We start from the raw sequence: 21399 nt of genomic DNA on the forward strand, positions 1-21399 counted from the left end.
CACATATTTTGGAAACTTGGGAAACAAGCATATATTTCACCTTTAAATGCCTCATCTGTCAAGATTCTGGTATTGTACTGTATATCTTTTCCATCTGCATGGCAGAATTACTTTGATCATGACATGAAATGTGAGGTCAAAACACATAGATGAGAAAAATCTATCAGCATGCTTTCCATCTAAAGTCAAAGTCTTACAGTAACCTTTTCACACTACTACATAAAGGTGATTACAGGAGAAGTAAATGTTTAACAAGGGCTTTTTAGTATGAGTAAAAGATGGGCAGGTGTTGAAAGTACATTTGCTTTTCATTACATTTTCCTTTTATGACGTGGTATTCAGAGGGGAGGCGGTCCATGGATGATCAAGGTTGGGGGAGGTTAACCTCTAAATCAGGCTGTCAAACACTGACCTGAAGGAGTAAGTCAGTAGCGTAGTATGTTGTCTGTAGTAGCGTTTTAGGCCGAGAACCTGTCTTTGACGACCCAAGTGGGACATCTGTTGCTGGAAGTGAACAAGCTAAGACATGAGAATAATTAAAATATAAGGTTGTTAGGACATCATCTTGATGACAGTCCAGTCACAAGCATCAAGATCAGAATCCCCTCGAACATCCTCAACATATCTGATTTGAAAAACTTCAGAGCTAGAGATCAAGAGCTATTCAAGAAGTCCAACAGAACTCACTGAGCTAATAAATCCAATCTGTATAGTCAATGTGGTTTAATGATGTGTGGTTTCCAACACTGACCTTCAGAACATAGTCCTAAACTATAATCAGCCACCGGCACTGACACTGGCTTCTTGTTGGACATGCCTTTAGAAATAAATTACAAGCTTAAGTTTAGAGGTGGTTTGGACACGTGATAGACAGTCTGTGCACTGTAAAGATCTCTTATTTATGATTTTGATAATATTGCAAGAAAAGCTGCAGTGGTTTGGTGCATGTAAGTTGGTAATTGGGCACCTGTGGAGCAACAATTTCCTGTGGTGATACTGTTGGCACATTGTAAACTTTCTCTCTGCAGTTTCTTGACTGAACCATCTGAAACACATGTATGGAGGCAAGTGAACTACTGAAGCACAGAAGTCTTGAAGTCTGTGTCTCTCTTTCAACTATCAATTTCTTATGTAACACAGCAGAAACAGGCCAAATGGAAATAAGGATACACATACAAATAAAGATAAGTTACATAATGTTTTCTCTTTAATTTGATTGTTCAGAAAACTGTCGCAAACTTGTTGTTACTCAGCAGAATACATCCAATAGGTGACTTTTTTGTAGCAAGACCTGTGTTTCAACTGACCTCATTTCCAGGTCAAATTATGTCTCATTTCCTCTGAAAGGGTTATTGTTCCTCAAAATTACCTAAAACTGTCACATTTTGTTCTGTCACCTCTGACATGGTCACACAAATAATGGCATGCTTCTACAATTTGGAACCATTTTAGAACTTTCTCTACCACACATAAGTCTATTGTAAGACCCGTAGGAGGCATTTTCCTTTGTAAGGAAATAGAGAAAATGATTCAAAGTTCACAATTTGGCATTTATTATCAATGACATTTCACTTTTTTCCACACTCGTGGCATGGCTTTAGTGAATTGTCTGTCATTCGGTTGGGCAATCCACCACCTTGGTCCTGACAGAAACACCTCAACAACAATTGCCATGCAATTTGCAACAGGATCCCCAAAGGATAAACCCTAATAACTTTGGTATTCCCCTGACTTCTGAGTGAAATCAAACAGTTTTTGATCAATGTCATACAATGTGTCCCTTCAGGATGATTTGTTAAGATTAGTGATCACTTGACCGTCAATCTAGTGCATTCATCAGGTTAAAAAATAAAGGATATATTTTGTCAGCCTCAGCTGTAGCCTACTTGGTGTAATTTGTTAATTTTTTCATGCTAACATGATCCCTTTCCCAAAGTGGCTTTACCACTTGTCAGGCCGCCATAGTAAATGCAGTAAGATCTTCACCACACCACTCTTACTCCTAGTATGTAATCCTTCTACAAGTGTTTTTCAAATCCCTCCTTTAACTGTGCAGGTAACTCATAGCATGCTAACAAACAAGTCTGAATATGCCTGTCAGTCTTCAAATTTCCTCTGGCTTCAACTTCCCAAGTAGTCACATTCCAGGGAAAAGCACAGGTACAAGGCTGGTGAAGACTTCTCTAAGTCAGAAGGGATGATTAAGAGTGAGGGATGTGAGCAAAGAAGGCGAAAGAAAAAACAGTGAAAGGAAAAGAAAAGAAAAACACATCAATGCGGAGACCATGGGAGTTCAACACTACTGGCTGCTAATGTTGCTGGTCGACTGCCGGGACTGGGTTACAGGTAGTTTAGTGGAAGAGTGTGAAGATTTGTGTTTGTGTCTGTGTGCGTGCGTGTGTGTGTGTGTGTGTGTGTGTGTGTGTGTGTGTGTGTGTGTGTGTGTGTGTGTGTGTGTGTGTGTTTGTGTATTCCCTCACCGGCACCCTGAATAAGGATGTGGGGTTGTTTGAGGTTGTTTAGCTTGTTGTGTGTCTGTGAGTCTCAGTGCATGTGGATTTGTTAGCATACGCGGTACCAGTTGCTGTGGTGGACTGGCCTCTTCTGGGCTCAGACTCACGGCTCATACATGTCTCAACCTGCCCTTGCAGGAATGCTGCATTGAGCCATCCTGCAAAACCTGCCGGTGATGTAAACAAAATGTTTGGCTAACTAAATGGTGACTAATGCAGTACACACATTTATTAAGGGTTTAGGTGTATGGGATTTACTCAGGAGGGCCAACAGTAATAAGGTAATAACATCTTCTACACAAAAGTGCTGGGAGTCTTTTCCAATGCTTTCTCTGGTTAGTCAGCACTTTCACAGTCACCACTTAGATGACAGATCAGTAATCAGTCTTTCAGTATAACGGCAGTCCAAATTTGGGCTAACGTCGGAAGGCGGTTAAATCACACCGTTTTATTGTATTTTAGTATTTTAGTACTGTTTTATTGTATTTTAGTATTTATTATTTTTATCTATTTTTTATCTTTTTAAACCAGATGGTCTTATTTTGTTTTTACAATGTTTTACATTAATTGTTTTGTATGTTTGAGTTTTCTGTGCAGCACTTTGGTAACTTTGTGTTTGTAAAATGTGCTATACAAATAAAGTGGATTGGATTGGATTGGATCACACGTGAAAATTTGATTTGTTGATTTTAATTGGGAGCATGAATGTGCTCACCAAATTTTGTAAATCTGAACATTGTTGTCACAAATAAAAAATTTAAAAAAGATTGTCAGTTCAGTAAAGCTTTTACATGTAATATGTTATCTAAAGGTTTAATGGAAATTCAGGAGTTATTGGATGTTGAAGACCAACGAATGGATGTGAAAGGGGAAGGAGAAGAATGATGTCGTCTGTAGGCTGGTCTGGGAGGACGTACTGAAGACCGGGGCAGGGAGACTCAGTGTGGGAGTTACGTCTTAGGCGTTTTCCCCAGGCCCAGACAGTATCAAGAATGAGACGTGGGAGAGGAATGCACCAAATGGAATATGAAGGGAGGCATGAGCGGAAGGGTTAGGGGGTAGGGATAAGGTAGAAGGTAAAAGTTCAAGAGAAGATCAACTTTATTGGTTCCGCATTAGGGAAATTCACTTGTTGGAGCAGCTCAAGAATATAAAAGCATTCAGTTATACAGATGTGTCCATGATAGACAATTCCAATAATAGGCATACACAATCCTGTAAAAGTCTAATTGACAGTTAGTTTATTTTTCAATGCAAAGGGCTTGTGTTGGTTAAGATGAACATCTTTTGCAACTGTAGGCAAAAACCTTGTAAGTATAACAACATCTCATCTGCTTAAAGGGTGATTTTATGTTGTGAGGTGCTGCAGCAATTGGTTCACTGCAGATGAAAAACATGGAAGGTGAAAGTGGGCATCTTTGTCTGGTTTCCCTGTTTGGTGTGAAGCTCTGTGAAGTAAATGGAATTTTATCCTTTTTGCCAGGTGCTGTGAGTGGCATCAGTCCATATATAAAACATTATGAGGGCTTGTCGTACGACAGAGAGGATCTTCACAGGAAGCACCTGAGAGCCAAGAGAGCTTCCCACCTTCAGGAGCACACACTAAAGCTGGACTTTACAGCTTTCCACAGGTAATGTCACGTTTCTCTGAAAAACACAGTCTGGCTATTTTTTCTTCTGTTCAATTAATTGTTTGTATTTTCCTACTGGTAATAGAAATACATACCATTGACTACACTACAAAGCATTGACCACATCTGTGAGTTGATTGTGTTTTTGTTCCTGCAGAACTTTCCGTTTGCGTTTAAAACGCAATGCAGCAGCATTTTCTGAAAATTTCATGGTGGTCAGTGAAAATGGTTCCACATCAAGTGATCTTGCCTACATATATTCTGGAACACTAGAGGGTGGGTATGACTGTGATAGCTGACCCACTAGGGCTGGGAAAAGTTTACTGGGATTCATGTCTCCGTGAATTTACTGGGAATCAAAGCTTTTAATCACCACCTTCAACAACATCTGCAGTAATAGTCTTGGATAAAACATCTGGATTCAAATCTGTTTGTGGCAAAACTTTCCCGGTTTTTGAAATTTGAGAACACAGTAAAATGTATTGAACTATCTCCCTTCTTATATCTGCTGCCTCTAATCTTGAAGTTTCTCACAGTATCTTATCTATTTTTTCTGTCTGTCTCTTAACCTCAGTCATCTCTGTTCATTTTCATAATTTCTTCTGACCTGGTCTTGCAGGTGAACATGGTTCAGCCTGCCATGGCTCGGTGTTACAGGGTCAGTTTGAAGGAACCATCCATACAGACAACGGGACCTATCACACAGAACCAATACATAGATACACCAACAGCCAAACAGACCACCACTCTATAATCTACCACGAGGATGACATGGGTAAGACTACCTCCTGTTTTCCACTTTACAAATATATTTCTCAGAAAATGTTGCCTCAGCACATATTTTCCAACTACCTCCAGTAGTGTTCAAGAGGAAAAACTCTCAAGCTTGTGCAATTGCAGACTGAAATTGTCCAAATGACACCCCATAACCTTTTGCTGTTTTTCTTGGCTATTTGGTGATGATGGCAAGAGCAGAACAATAAAATTCCTTTCTACAGTAGATCTCCTCAAACAGTTTGATTCATGGCTCCCTTAGTAGTCGCACAACTACAGCCTGTTACTAATCACCATTTCACTGTTCTCATAAAGTATCTGTACAGTATCTGCAGCCTCAAGCTCTATTACAAACTAAGGTTACTAGGGGTCAATGAACTATCCACACCTTTAACTCGTAGTAACATTGGAGTTACCGTATTCCCCAACGGCATAACCTATTTAGCAACCTTCCTGGGCACATGCCAAAGAAAAGATAAAGCAAAGCTGGTGTGACTTTTGAAAGAGGGGAAGGATGGGGAATGAAGTAACAAGGAAGGTACGAAGGTGAAAGAAGAGGAGGAAGGGATACAGTACAATGACAGGGGAAGGAAAATTGTTTTTAAGGGAATGGGGAGATGAAAAAGAGGAGCAGGTAGAGGATCGTCCAGGGATGGAAGTTGTTGTAAACATACTCTTAGTTGCCATACAATTGTGTCATCCTATGGTTTGGCCATTGGCAGTCAGCAGTGAAAGCTGTAAATCTGTTGTGTGCATGTCGATCTCTATCTGGGTGGGTTTCTCTGGCTGTGTGTGCACATTTGCATTGGAATAGGATTATTTCCAAGAAAGCTTTTTTCCTGGAAACATATTAGATTATGCCAAACCACACCCCTGTGTTTGTCCATAAGTCTACACAGACTCCGTGGCTGCCTTCCTCCCTACACCTCCCGCCATTTCTTCAACATCTTACATGACTGTAGCAACATTTATACGAGATCACATTGCAATTGACAACATCCTGTTCTTCATTCACAGGCCTGCCTATCTGCAGGAAACTGTGAAAGATTTGGCAATTGATATTTCAATAAACAATCAGTGCTTTCCTACAAGAGGTACATTAGGACACACCACGCTGATATAATGTGTCTACTTCTGTGTGTATTTCCACTTCCTGTGGTTGTCGACAGGGGGGAACAAAGGTTATGCAAGGAGCTTTCTCTCCCCTGGGATGTAAGATTTTGTGAGGGTACTCAGATCTTGGACACAGAGGAAGGCCCAGGGTGGGCTTTTTGCAATAAACACAGTGTGATGACATCAGAATACAGGGCAATTAAGGGCATCATTCTACATACAAAAAGGACACACTAATAGCATGAAGAACCACATCACGATTTATACATTTTTAAGGGCTAGAGATGCCATGAGTAGTAAAGGAATACCCCCTGATGGAGTCTACACACCAGGACTGTCGGAGGGGGGTACTGAGTACCTAGGGCCCTTGTGTAAGGAGGGCCCAAAAAGATGCTAGAATAATAGTGAATGCAAGGAGGGGCCCATAGAGAATTACTTTCTACAGGGCCAAGAACTGTGTGCTACGCCCCTGGTAGACACTGGTGGTGAAAGGACGAAAGGAAATGCCTGAAGATCTGGATTGATGTGATGTGGAGCTTCTGATGATGGAATGAACTCTGGGCTCTAGATGGGGGGACAACTGGAGGTGAATGGGGTGGAGGAGGTAAGCATCGATTTCACACTGAAAGAACAACCGACAGCAGAAGAGAGGAGAATAATTTTGAAGTTTGACAATGATGTGATTGGCTCTGGGAGATCATGTCAACATCTGGTTGGTTTCCCTGAAAGAGAGAATAGCCCAGAGTCTGCTAACAAAGTTGGAAGAGAGAGAGAATGAAGGATAAACAAAAAGAGTTTTCCTGAATGAGCTTCTGCCAAGCTTTTATTAGTCATTTAGTAGTTCAGCATAGTAGTAAATACGCTGGTTTATGTGACAATCCCTTTGAAGTTAAACGTAAATGATGGGTAACTACAGTATTAACCTTATTCTTCCTTTAGATAAATCAAGGGTAACACCTATACTTAAATATCACTAGAAAATCTGCCAAGTCAGCTCTACAGAGGTTTCATTGCTTAAATGGGGAGGATGCGGTTGATACGGGATATCTGGACAACATGAGGCATAAATTCTGGACAAAGTACAAAATCTGCCACTGATTATGTATATCATGTCTTTTGTAAGAACACTAGGGCCTAGGAGTAGTGTGCACATACTTTCTCTGCAGAGGAAAAAGCTTCTATGACACACAGAGGTTAGTGTCATGTTACATTTTGATTTAGGGTTATTTTTTACTTTTTCACTAGCCAATGGAGCACTTGAGGGCACTTGGCCTGACCAAAGAGGTCAGTCATGGGGCACTTGGTTAGTGATTTTAGGGCAAAAATGTCCTTCTGCAGTACAGACATCATGGTTTAGAAAGGGGCCTTTTAACATTCTTCTTTTTTTTAGTCTTGTTTTGAAGTGTTGTGAGACGAGACTTGTTGCCATAAGAAAGCGGAGTGAGAACTAGAGTAAGGAGTGTAAGGAAGAGTTGGTTGTGTTGGATCACAGAATGAGGTCACCACCACGCTATTGAGCATAATTCTTTGCTTTTGAATTGGCAAAAACTAATAACAATCTTTTGCAACTTAGGCAAGAAAGAGACACCAAAACAAACCAAGAGAGAGAGAGAGAGAGAGAAAGAGAGAGAGAGAGAGAGAATGAGAACATGGGCAAGTAGAAAGGTCTAAAGAAAATTCCGTCAGTGGGTTGACGCCTAGCATTTAGGCCTCCACATCCACCCCCACTCGTGCCATGTATAGAACTAAATACTGGTTTGTGAGTGGCTGCAGGACTTTCATAAGATGGTGTGATCCAATCATGTGTTGCCTGTCCCTAGGTCCATGTCTGTTTCAGGGAGTTATTGTACTGCTGAATGAATGTTTCACACACACATATGTAAAAACATGCACACACTGTGCATTAACCCCTATATAAGTGGCAAAACGTCTGATTCTATCACTCTCACATTACTGCATGTGAAACTGATTATCATGTCATGTGCCTCTACTGTTAGTTGTGTGACTTCAAAGCACATTTTTCTCCATATGAATGTAGCTGGAATACTTTGTTTTCTCAACACCCTACATCTCACTTAAATCTATTGTTTCAATTAAATTTTGCAGCTATTTACTTTGCAATAACTTACATTATTTCTTCCATATTCATATGCAGACACACAGTCCCTGACCGTGCATCATGTTGCAATGAAGTAATTTTGGCTACTTGCTTTTAGTGGAATTCTGTGTATTTGCCAATGCAACAAGATGGGCCAATTTATGCAAATGCAATGCTTCCACTGACTACAGTTCTATCAGTATTTCATCAATCCGAACAAGGCACCCATCCCAGAGGTATTGCAAATCGCAGAGTGAAATCAATCCAGCAGTTATCACAGCGTTTTCCACAGGCTGCCTCATGGCTCCCACTCAATACCACAATGCTGATTTCTAAATGTGGGTCCCTTATTTATAAAGTGTTGCTTGACATGCTGGTCACTCAGGAGTCAATTTCAGTTAATTTCTACACGTATTGTTTTAAATTCTTTTATGTAAGAAATGGTTAAAATATATAGCACGGTTTAAAAGTGAGACCAGAAGCAATACGCCAACACATTTAAATGACTGGAATCGTTAGTTTAGCATTTCTATCACTGGGGTTATAAAGCAATAACTGTGACCTTGTGCACCTGTCGGGTAAACAAAAGAAGTCATTGACCATCGATTCTTACTTTGTTTCAAACTTAAGGCCTTTGTTTGCAAGACCTTGAAATGTTAGGAAAGACATCAGGTAATAATAGGGACAACTGGAGTCACGTGCTAAACCCTAACTACAGTCTGCACAGCAGCACTTCACGGGGACCAGACTCTAGTTAGTTTTTTTATTGCTTGACTGCAGTTTTCAAATCTCTACACACTTATGTTATGGATTAACCACAACCTGCACAACACAGTGGATTTACAACACTTTGTTCAAATGCTAACACACTGCTGTCACAACTGTTAACCACACATTCAAAATAGAATAGATATCAGTCTGGTTCCCATCAAACACTGCTGATTGTAATTTTACACTAAAATCTTAAGCAAGTGTCCAGTTTTAGATTAGTTAGTGGACATATACCTTTTTTACATAAACACTAAATGAGAATTACAAACAATTATACACTGTACCATTTGAAAGAAACAGGTAAAAGAGCAAAGATACCAATATGCCCAGGTAAGATGTCTGAAGTTATAGACACAGCTATAAAAGAACAAAATGTGAAAAACACTACTTTTACTATGTTAAAACTGCGTTCCTACAGTTTTTCAGAGAGTTAAGAAGGTGAAAGCAATGGAAACACCACATTCATTAGTTTTTAGAGAGGATGCAGACATCCAATGTGATGAAGACAACTATCTGCATGATGCTGGAGAGAGGCAGGATAAGTCACACTATTCTCTGTTACCTTAATTTACCTTCAGTTTGTTATTTTTTCCCAGTAATGCCATAAATTAATAGAGACAAAGTGAACTGCTGATTTTTGCTCCTTCTAGTGTACCTGAAAACTGGTATATTACATAAAATCTATATCTTTTCTTTAAAGAAACTATTGACTAGTATGAAGTTACTCAAAATGGACAAATTGTAAAGATGAAAAGTTAGTATTTTCTGTTTGGATCTTTTGATGCTTGTGTTTTTACTCTCTCTGTTCTGACTGACAGTGTGTGTTATCTCAGTGAAGGTTGAGCAAAGTGTTTGGTTCACTGAGCACTGAGACATGTGTTCAGAGTTGTGTTGCTTGGAATGGGTTTTGCAGCTGATGTGAACTGTTAAGCTCAGGTGACTATTGGCAGGGCAGACTGTAGTTAGAGTTTTGCACATGTAGCTTCGAAAAAAAAGAAAAGAAAAACTGTTTGCATAAGAATACCATATTATACTGATCACTCTAAACAAGATAACCATGGAGACATCGTCTGTCCTTGTGAAAGGCACAGGATGTTTCTGGGTCAGAGCAGGCGGAGGAGATGCTTAGGTCGAATGAGATAAACCGACAACATCGACTTTGTTATGACTTGATATCAACATTTATAAATGAGTTGCTGTAGAGAGCTTCCAGTTAGGCATATTCTATACTATTCTGTAGTGTGGAAACTGTCTCCTTGTGTTCACAAGTGAAACTGAACGAAAAATGTACGTTGATATAACTTCAGCTGTTCCTGTCTGTTCTTGATGATGAAATTGTTCGAACACTTACAGCAAGACTTGTCCCTATATTCTTCAAAGGACAAAAAGCTCAGTGCCCGGAGGCTAAACATTTCCCTAAGCTACTATCAAAAAAATAAAGCATTTAGTTCCTGATATCAAAATACTGAGTGAAGTTTAGAAAGATTGAAGAAGCAAAGTCCTATGACGTCATTGGCACGCATATTAAGTAGCCATGGCTGGGAAGTGGATGAACCGCCCCAGCGGAGTTCACAAAAAAGTTTTACGATTCTGGCAAACAAAGATAAAGAGTAAGACTACCAACCGACAGCTTTGGTTTTAGCTTTTTTTTTTTAACTTTGCTATTTGCAGAGTAGCATGCTGATGAGAGCAGACAGATCAGATTGACATATTGCTTCCTACATATTTGTGGCTGCTGAACATGAAGGGGCTGTTGATAATCCTCTCTGTATCGTTCCAAGTTTAGAACATGTGTTGCATGTTACACACTACAGGCTACCTCCGGGTATTGCAGTGTGACGCACGGGCATCGCCGCTCAGAATGCCATAAATCTTCCAAAAGGTAATGCTTGTAAATGAATTTACGCTTGAAGCTGCATAGCATTATATCTGGTTTACCTTGACACATGTTGACGTAGTTCAGCGTGACTTAGGTCACCCCTTAATACCGAAACTAATCAGCATGTGAATAGAGGGAAAGTGTGAAGGGGAGTGGGGCAGGGTGGGCAGAGTCAGTTCAGTCACTTTATTATCCCAAATGGAACACTTGATATGCAGTCAAGAGTGCAAGAAAAAAAACACATTCAAAAAACATACAAATAAACAAGACAACAATACAAAGAAAAATATTTATGGTATACAATTGTATACCACATGAGCAATGTCTAAAAAGTGTGCAAATTAAGCCGAGCTATTGCACATGGAACAAAAAAGTTTTTACTCCTATTCCTCTTGAACTCTGCGACCTGAGGGTGTTAGGATTTCAGAGTGAAGGGGGTGGTTTGTGCAGTCTATCGCAGATCTGGCCTTGCGGATTGCTGGTCGTCTTGTACTGCATTCACTTACAATCGGATATTAAAAAATTCAATCACTTAAATGTCCGATGAGCCACAACTTTTCTTTGATTTTAAAGATGCTAACTGAAGTGGAAGCTGGGTTGGAAAGGCTTTATCTAGGGTGGAAACTGCCACCCAATGCCACCCAGTAAATCCGCCCCTGTAGGGGACACTGTTCAATGGCATTAAAGTGAGCCATTGACGTTGTTGATTCAGTCGCTGATGAAACATGTTCAAGGTCAAAATTACTGGTGACAGTGTTTGCTCGTCTGTGTGGGTTTTAACCTGCATGTTTGTGTGTGTTTGACTGAAGCATGCGTGTGTAACGACCCTCTGGACTGTTTGGTTGTAACTTGTTTGCTGTTTTCTTGCAGGTTTATGGACTGTTGGGGAGTTCTTTATCATTTTCCCAACAACAACTGCAGACCATATTTGCCACACATCCACTCACTAACACAACTGACACCACTGCCATCACTCTTTACTCATCAGTTAATCTAAGTCCCTCCCAAACATTTATGACAAGGAACAGATGACAAAGAAGAGACAAAAAAAGGAGAAAGAGTAGTTGTAATATGTACACCTCAACATGTCCACATCTATGCTTTTATCATGTACGTGTATCAAAATGTCTATGTTTGCTTTTATAAAGTCCTACCATCCATGAGAAGTGGCCCTGATGGATTTTGTGGTGCAGAACATCTAAACATCCTTGCCCAAAGCCTCAGACCTGATGAGGTAGGACAGTCCAGACATCAGTCATCAGTCAGTGAATGCCTACACAAAAACACTTACGCACACGCTGCCTTGCTTTCTTTCTCAGCCCTCACCCTCAGAATGTCCTCCTTTGCAGTGCCATTTATAGCGAATTAACGCCTAACCCAGAAACATTTGACAGTGTGTCTGATTCATCTGTAAATATAACTGACCTTGTTTCAGGAGCATTGATTTGTTTGTTCACTTTTCTTTATTCTGTTGAGTCACCAAGAGCAACTCACATGATTTAGGATGATTTAAAAGCAACAGAAAGGATGTGTAAGATACAGAAAACACAGAAAACTGAAAGATGAGCTGGTTCTTCACAGGCCTAAACTACATTTACAGTATAAATGAGGCTGCTTCAGATTTAAACCCTCCAGAAAACCTTGACTGCAGTGCAATTACAAAACCAGATATGATGGAATAAACATCTGCCAAATCCATTTAGCCAATCCCCCCTTTGGGAACTCTATTTATTGTTAACCTTTGACCAAGTGGGTGGTGGTCCAAGTGTTGATTATCAACAATGGATGTCAGGACATTGGTACGGATCCATTTTTAACCACATAATTGCTGGTGGAGGTCATTTCCACTGTTTGGTCATAAAATGGTCTAAACAGATGTTGTTCCCAGTAGTGAATTCATGTTGTGTTCCTGTAGTTACACATCCCATTTCCCACTGGGACATGCAGCATTCCAGTTAAAAAGACATCATGTTTTCATATATACACATCAGCGGCGATTCATGAACTTACACCTATAAAGAAAATATTCCCTAATTCTCAAGAGAGTACATGCTAGGGGTGACCATTAGCTGACCCAGCAGAGTGTGGGCCCCATGAGGTTCGAATCCAACCTGTGGCCATTTGCTGCATGTCGCCCCCCCTCTTTCCGTAAAACAGTACCTGCAGGTTTTTAAGCAGGATTCAGATCTGCCCTTTTCACTGTGTATCCTTAAAAATCTGTTCAGTTGTAATTCCTCCTTTACCATGTCTCTGCCATTTCACCTACAGGAAGTGCCAGTGAGCCGGATGAGGAGAACAGTTGATGAGTCAAAGACCAGCTGCCTGCTCCACCTCCATGCTGACCACCTCTACTACAAGAGGTTCAAGTCTGTTGAGGCTGTTGTGGCTCAGGTGACGGGTTCAGATCTTTTATCTTTTAACCTCATTTGACAAGACATGATGTTTCATATGTGATACACACTTTCTTAACATGCTTGTAGACATTCTGTTCTAACACAAAGAAAAGCTTAGAGCCAGCGTGTGGTTCCCACATCTTCAGAGTGAGGCACTGAGATGATGCCGATACCTGAGCATACTAGAGGACACAGTGTACTCTGAAGCATTTCCAGTGTAATAGAACATTCAGCTTCAAAACACAACAGGATTTCCTCAGCCTCTGAGCTGAGCATGTTTTGTTTACAAACCCGACACATGTGTGGGTTTGTAAGTGGACCGAAGTGCAGAACACAGACAGGATGCAAAAAAGGATTACCAGGTTTATTGTAATGTTATTTTAGACGGAGATGGGTTAGAAAAGGGGGATGACTGGAGAGCGTCAATGTGGCGTGGCAGGCAGAGAAAGCAGAGGATTGATTGTCGGCAGGCAGACGAGCAGACAGGCAAACAGGAATCTCAGAGTAAAGAGAACAGACAAGCATTTACCTAGATAACAAGCACCCAAAGAAAAAATACACCTTAAAGATTCTACAGCTTGGCCTGAGGATAGCTACCAATATGACTGGAACAACGGTCAGGCACAGAGTGGGAGAAAAGTCAGGGTTGATATGCTGTTGAGGTGATGAGCGGATGAGCAGCAAAAATGGGAATAACACACACACACACACACACACACACAAACTGTCAGACACACAGAGGCAAACTGGGTGAATAGGGACACAGGAGGAGTGGGGAACACAGGTAAAAGCAAGGACAAGGAAGAGGCATGGTCAAATGGCCTTGTGATACACTTCAGGATTTCTGTTAATCTCCAATCATGGCTTAAACTTTTCTTTTTTTGGACCATTTTCTCTAATGACTGACATATACTAAGGAAAACAATTAGTTTTGAGGTAGTTCATTATTTATCATTGAGATATTCAACAATACAAATGATCAAGCTGTTGTTAGGCTGAATATAGTGCCACATGCCAGGGTCTGCATAGACGCACATACAGCTATCACGTGTCAGCAGCAGGGAGGAGGTTCAGAGCCTTCCCCTCTTTCTGAGAACATGGTTGCACCAGAAGTGAGTGCAGGATTTAAAAAATGATTTGGCAAAGAGGGGCCCCAAGAACCTATCAGGTGGGACCAGCTCTTTAAATACACTCCTTAGTGGCACATGCGTTGCAGACAGTTTTGCCAAGTAAGGGTCTGTGCCAGCCAGGTGTAAAGGCCAGAGCCCCCAGTCCACATGGTAGAACAAGCAGGACCAATAACCTTCTGTTCTTCAACTGCACCCAGCAGCTCCAGTATGTACCTTCAGTATAAAGTAACAACTCTTTAAGATGCAAAGTTGATGAAGAAGAATGCATTTTAGATTCCCTGGATTAAACTGATCTTGTTTTTAGAGTTGGCTGATCTGCGGTGAACTCAGATTTGAGTGACTGGGTTAAAAGCTGCTTGCCTACTGGCGCGCCTGCATTGCCTCAGTGCATTAAGAAAGATAACAGTGATTTATCTATGTTGAAGTTTCTCTGTCTGAACAAAGCACTCCTCTGGGGTCAGAGGTCACATGAGATGCTTTCTCGATTAGCCCTTCCTAGTTTAGCAACCTACTGATGTGGGAATCCAGTGACATAAGTTGAAAAAAACAACTTTGTAACTTCCCCTAAATTAAAACTAGTTTTTTTAAATTAAATCTCTTTGTGAACAATCAACCTTACCAAAGTCAGTTATTCAGTATGTAAATCTGTTCTTAGCCGTTTTTTGTGATCACACTGTTAATTCTCTCTGGCCTTCATCCTGCTGTCCGTCCTCCCCCTCACCTCTGAATCTCCTCAAATTATTTCCACCTTAAACACATATGCCTGTTGTTGTCCCTGGTTCAGTGCCAAACCTTTAAAAAACCTTGATTGATTGACAGCATCTTGTCTATTAACACTAAAAGAGCACATCAAAGCATCACTTAGTTTACTAAGTGATGCTCTGATGTGTTTTTTTAGTGTTAATAGACAGATGCTGTCAATCAATCACAGGCTTGGCTGAACTGTCAAATATTTCCTTGTTAAATAACAGAAAATTACTGGGTTACAATGGTTTTTACCATTATAGTTACTTTAACAGTTAATTCCTGTTAATGTTTTTGTTTACAGGAATTTGATGTTAAATTGCCATTAATTTTGTTTCCATTAAGTATTGCTTTTTAATGCATTGTTAATTATTTTATCATAGTAATGTGTACCACTCATTGTAATAGACATATTCTAGCATGAGTTAATACAAAAATAGGCATAATACATCACATAACACTTAAGTGAAAGAAAACTATCTAGTTCCGTGTTGAATTAACTTTTTTATTGTAATACAAACACTGAAAAGTAAACACTTACAAATGTAGGCACACATACAGTAGATCACAGAAACATATAAAATATGTTATGTTAATGGCTGACATCTAAAACACCATGTGCTCTATTTTAACAATCTAAGCACATGGCGTGAAGCGCCTGGTGTAGTTGCTTTTAGGGCGTGTCCAAATTCACTTTTGCTAGTTTGATGGCGGAAAAAAGGGTCCGTGCACCGGGCGCATGGTTCAAAAGGGTTGTTCTTAGTGTCTTCATTAATCATAGTTGAGTTCCGTGCGTAACATGCAATAAACCAATCAGAGTGTCCTCTGCCATTCCCTTTAACAGCCAGGCATGTTTGTACCATGGCCCATTGCTATCATGATGGCGGATTTGCACCGTAATATTTTTATTCGTAATCTTTTGCATGTGTGTGCAACAAGCATATTGTGTGCATGCTGTGCACGAGCCTAGGCAAATTTTACTAATGTGCTTTTAATATAACAATGACTTAAAATAAATTACTTTAGACAAAGGATTTTGTTGGTCAATGGTGCAATCTCTTACCGCTGCCACAAGATTGCAATACGCCCAGCATGCCTATGGGCACCAAGGGGGTAAGCCTCTCCTCTCTAAACGTAGCTCCCATGGCGCCATTTTAAGGCTACGAAGCCATTACCCCGCGTTAGCATCCCATTGACTGACAGTCATTTTGACGTCACTTTGACATTGAACAACTTTACATCTGAAGTGTTTAAAGATTCTATTAGTCCATTGTTTATTTATGAAGAAACACAACAATGTATAAAAAGCTCCATTACTTTGTATCTCACATTATGGCTCTGTAGCAAATGTTTTTGTAAAAATAGGCTAACAATTGTGTCATAACCCCACGACTTGCTGTCGCATAGTCAACAAATCACATATTATCAGGAAGCTTGCAGACAGTTTTGACTAGACCTGTTGAAAACCTGCTTGAGCCACAGCTAGGCCTGAACAAATGTAGGTGTTAACAGACAATATCTAATCTCTGGATGATTTCAAGCACACAGGCGGCCTCCTCTTGGTACTGTAGGGTAAATATATAAAAACAGGAATCCTTCAGTGGTTTCAGCGCTGGATGCTCCTAAAACTGAAATATTTTAACTGTCAAATTTCTGTTTTAGTTTTAATTTTGAAAATACAGAGTTTAATTTGAAACCATTGAATTCACTACATACAATAGATAGGAGATCATCTTGATCAGTAGCGTGATCAGGGATGGTACCCTGAATCTACATCTGTAATTAAAAACAAAAACAAATGTAAACATTCATCTACAACCTAATGATAATCAAACCAGCAAAAAAAACAAAAAATAGGGTGCACTATGCCAAGGCAATTAAAAGAGAATAGCTGTTCACATGGATACTGCACTAGCCCAATCAATAGTAGCTGTTTTAGCTGGATTTACCTCATTGCTAGGCTAAAACCTGCACATAAAAGAGTCACACCAGCATGTCTGGCAGCCCTTACAGCTAAAATCCATCAAAGGCAACCAGCTGACATAAAATCATCAAATACAGTCTTAGACCAACTCTCTAGGATCATAACCAGCTACCAGTAAGTTGATTTATCTTAGCCGTTTGATTTTCTGGATGAACCTGCTTTAACCAGATATGGCAATGAATAAAAGACATGGCAAGAATGTCACACAAACTTGACTACGGGAATGATGCTTAAACAGCACAGGCATAAAGTTATCCTATTATTTATAGATTTAGATTGTATATATGAATGGACATTAAATAAATGCATTGTTTTCTAAGATTAGTAGACAAACTATCAACATTTTGCTAGCTGGAATCACCTTGGCTAATTACCAGCAAGCTAAGTTACTTCATTTCATGTGGTGCAAGTCCGTGGCGTTTAGTATACATCAACATCACTGATAAATGTTAAAACTGTGCATAACTTTAAAGAAATTAATACTGTACGACTAAAAGGATTATTGTGATTTTCCAATTTGGATCTCTGTGTGTTCGTTCATGGTTTAAATGCAAAAATGAGTGTATTAACATGTTATTTCAGACAGAGATTTAGGTGTAAATTAACAGAAATATTTAACAGTGTGGCTTAATTGTCTCCTGCATCCAAGATGCCAAGGGGCCAAGGTGCTGCATATGTGCTGTCAAATTTATGCCAATATTATGTTCTTTTGTGTTTTGTCAAGGCTGAGTTTTAAAGCTGCAGTGGGTTGAGCTCCAAGGCATTGTAAATCTCATAACCTACACAACAAAATAAACAGGGGATGTTATCAACCATTTTGTCATATAAATGTCTGTTTTTCTCAGGTTGCCTCCTACGTGCGAGCTGTGAATGACATCTACGACAAAGTGGAATTTGATGGAATCAAGCTGATCAACTTCAAAGTGAAATCCCTTCATGTAAGATCCTTCTGTAGTCAAACAAGGACACAAGTGTCCCAAATCTTCAGCACTTCGGGTCTTTGATAACTCCAGTAACCAGTAATCCTAGCTTTCACACATTTAATTTTAATTACACAAACATGTCAAAACCTTGAGATGATTTGGCCAATGCATCACTCTCAGATGGTGAGCATATGTCTTCTTCTACCAGTGAGAATTAAATGGGGAAAGACTCTCAGACTCAAAAGGATTTAAAATTACTAAATACAATGCTTACTTTCTTAGAGCCGCAGAGTAGCATGTCATTGTTTGAATCATTGTGTGTCAAGTGTGCTCCTTCGCAGATATTTGATTCAACAGTGTGTTTGCTGGTCTCTTTCCAGGTGATGACAAAAGAGGATAGAAAGGATCCTCTATACCCTCTGTACATTGGGCCTGAGAAACTGTTGAGTCTGTACTCTGAGAACAACTGGGACAGCTTCTGTCTGTCCTATCTGCTAACTGACAGAGACTACAGTGGATTGCTGGGGCTTGCCTGGGAGGGCAAACATGGTGAGTCAGACTAAATGTGACACACGGAAATCACTTTTACAAGTAGCACATATACTGTACGGTGAGTTGCGTAACTGTGTCAGAGCACATAGGTCAATACGGTGTCCTCAACTGTTTTGGCTGACCCACATTGACTAGACATGTAGATAAGGTAATAGGAATGCATTCTGAGATTACTTTCTTTTAGCTTGGAGCACTTTGCCATGAAACAGCAGGTTGATTAGGAAAAGTAGTCACACACATTTATTATAATGGCACTCTATGCCTTAGCCAAGACTTTTTTGGGGGGTGGAGTTGTGTAAAATCAGCTTGATTTAACAGCACTGAAATTGACAATAAAAATACTTTTTTGCACAAAGCTGCCTGTTTTGTTCAACTGGGTCAATTAAGGAGTAATTAAGGAGCAACAGATGTAAAAACTGCGGTAAAAATAAATGAAAGCCTTTCTTGGTTTTCCTGGATCATGTGATGTTGTGGCACACATGACTTGCCAGAATATAACAGACCCTAATGCAGGCCTTCTATACAAGAAGTGTTTTGGTTTGGGAGACCAAAAGAAAAACGTGAGTGAACTCCTCAAATAACAATCCCCAGTGTTAGGCAACGCTACCTTACCTTAGGTTATAGTCTAAAATGTGTAAAGGTCATTAACAGACGACATTATGGACATTTTTCATTACTTACTTTTAATTTTATTTATATTATTTACAGACAAAATCAAAATCACAAAAAGATTACAAAAAGAAATCATGTTTTTCAGCTCGTTTGACAGACTTTCTGCACATAGTGTTGGACACGTATATACATATGTTGTGAATTGTTGAAGTAGGAGGTTCTCCTTCATTGAGACCCAGCTTTTGATTGGCTAAACTGAGGGGTGTGAGACCACACCACCACAATGACATGTGGTTAAGGAGCAATGAACCTTTGACACTCACACACACAAAGAAGACACACAGGACAAACCACTCCCATATGTCTTAGTGAGGGTTGCTGACTGCATTCCACAGCATGATAGCCATGGTGACATCTCATGTGACACACACACACACACACACACACACACATTCCTACACACATGCATTGTGGATTCATAGTGGCAGTGACATTGTTGAGACTTTTCAGTCTCACGTGAGACTGAAGAAGTATGAGCAAAAACGTGGATAATGTTTGACCTCCAGAAACAGAAACACTCAACCTCAGTTTCTGCATAACTCCCTTCCACCAGTTTATTACTAGTCTTGGGAAATAGAAGGCCCATTAACCATGAAATCATAAACTCAAAGACCCCAATGACACTCATGATGCACCGTGCACACACATGCTCAAACACAGCTGCCATCAATCACTTTGACCTCCTCCTCTAACCTCTCTAAGTTGTATGTTCATATGTCAATGAAGGACAGGGGTTGGAGTTTTTTCACCTGTTACATTCCTTCTTCTCCTGAGACTAATTGAGGAACTAATTGTAATTTTCCACTCAATGATTGTGCGGTTGATGTCTCATTAGGTTTTTGGGAGTACACACTCACTCAAGACTAAACTAACAGTTACCATAAGTATGTATCCTTGAAATGTGGATTTTTAATTACCCTTCCCCTGTTCTGCCCATGGGGCACTACTACAATGTCTTTCACTGATGGCTAGCACTATGGAAAGTTCTGGGTTAAAATAATCGGTTCTCCAATTAAAATGTATCTTTTTTTGAGTTACCTACTATAAAAAATATAAAAAACCTAAGTCATTTCAGAAATCCATCTTTCAATACATGCCTTTTCATCATGGATGTATAACCCAACAGAAACATTTTAGTGGTCAATTTTTAATGTAAACATTAACCTGGTGCATTTGAGGGTTGGTTCTTCCTTGTTCAATTTACAACATGAGTTCTCCGAAAAGCTCTTTTATATCCTTGTAAGATTGGTAGTATAAGCCACTCCGGCGTGATTGATCATTGCCCAAAAGACCTCCAATGGCTCAGAGCGTGCAGCAGCATGACCATGTAGGGAAGTCCGTTTCCTTGACGTACACAAATACTTGAAATTCTAAGACCCCACTGTGACCCAATGAGCACCAAGTGTTTAGAACTGGACAAAGCTAACCTTAGCTGCCTGCAGGGCTCAAGTCCAAATGCATTCATCTCATTATTTGACACTTTGGTATTGTTTAACATGACTGTACAACATTATAACATGCACTGATCAGAAACGACGACATGTGTTCTCTTTAAACATCTTGAAGGAAACCAAAACGTTGTGACAATGTATCCCTTTCCCTAAATGTGCAGAAAAACTAAGGACATGTGCATTGATTTTAGACACCAACCTACTAAAATCAACCAATATATCTTTATCAAGGGATAGACTGCAGACTCTGCTGAAACCTATAAGTATCTTTGGACTATAGTGAATAACAAGCTTGAATTTACTTTCCACATTGAAGTTTTATGCAAATCAACAGCCCAGCAATGTCTGTCGTCATGTAAACAAATCTCTTGTGATTCTTTTTACAGATCTCGTTTATACCTGCAGTTATATTTCTATTAATTGCGAGCCACGGGAGAAGTCAAACTTGAATTCAGCGTCTACTCTCTAATTTCCGTATTTTTCTTGCTTAGTTAGGTACATTGTAGTTTGTTGACTTTTTGCTGGGGATGTTTGTGCTGTAACTGCTTGCTTCCAGTTTGTTTGTTTTTGTTCAGGCTCACTCTTTTTTTTCTTAGTACTTTTGTCAGTCTTCCAGAGCATCCACTGGACTTTTCCGAGAACTATGGTCAGTGTTATTAGCGGTCATGTCGCCCACTGTGTCTGTTTTTGTTGTTAAAGGTGTGATTAAGACAATAAGACTTACCCCGCTTGTTTATCCAAGGAAAGACCTTCACCCCTCTACTATTATAT

At 39.8% G+C, this 21399-nt stretch overlaps 1 protein-coding gene across 2 annotated transcripts in view; it reads left to right on the plus strand.

The window, feature by feature from the left end:
• Nucleotides 1-2094: 2094 nt before the first annotated feature.
• si:ch1073-396h14.1 (disintegrin and metalloproteinase domain-containing protein 10) overlaps nucleotides 2095-21399 on the plus strand; it is a 49139-nt gene continuing 29834 nt past the window's right edge. For both annotated transcript variants that reach the window (XR_004658021.1, XM_034882466.1), the window contains exons 1-8: nucleotides 2095-2346; nucleotides 3997-4144; nucleotides 4302-4420; nucleotides 4764-4919; nucleotides 11928-12013; nucleotides 13048-13170; nucleotides 17876-17968; nucleotides 18334-18502. Coding sequence is in view for 1 of the 2 variants with exons in the window: in XM_034882466.1 (XP_034738357.1) it covers nucleotides 2286-2346; nucleotides 3997-4144; nucleotides 4302-4420; nucleotides 4764-4919; nucleotides 11928-12013; nucleotides 13048-13170; nucleotides 17876-17968; nucleotides 18334-18502 (955 nt within the window). In the remaining variant the exon portion in view is untranslated. The remainder of the gene's footprint in view (nucleotides 2347-3996; nucleotides 4145-4301; nucleotides 4421-4763; nucleotides 4920-11927; nucleotides 12014-13047; nucleotides 13171-17875; nucleotides 17969-18333; nucleotides 18503-21399) is intronic.

This window comes from Etheostoma cragini, chromosome 9 (assembly GCF_013103735.1).
Source record: "Etheostoma cragini isolate CJK2018 chromosome 9, CSU_Ecrag_1.0, whole genome shotgun sequence".
Lineage (NCBI taxonomy): Eukaryota > Metazoa > Chordata > Actinopteri > Perciformes > Percidae > Etheostoma > Etheostoma cragini.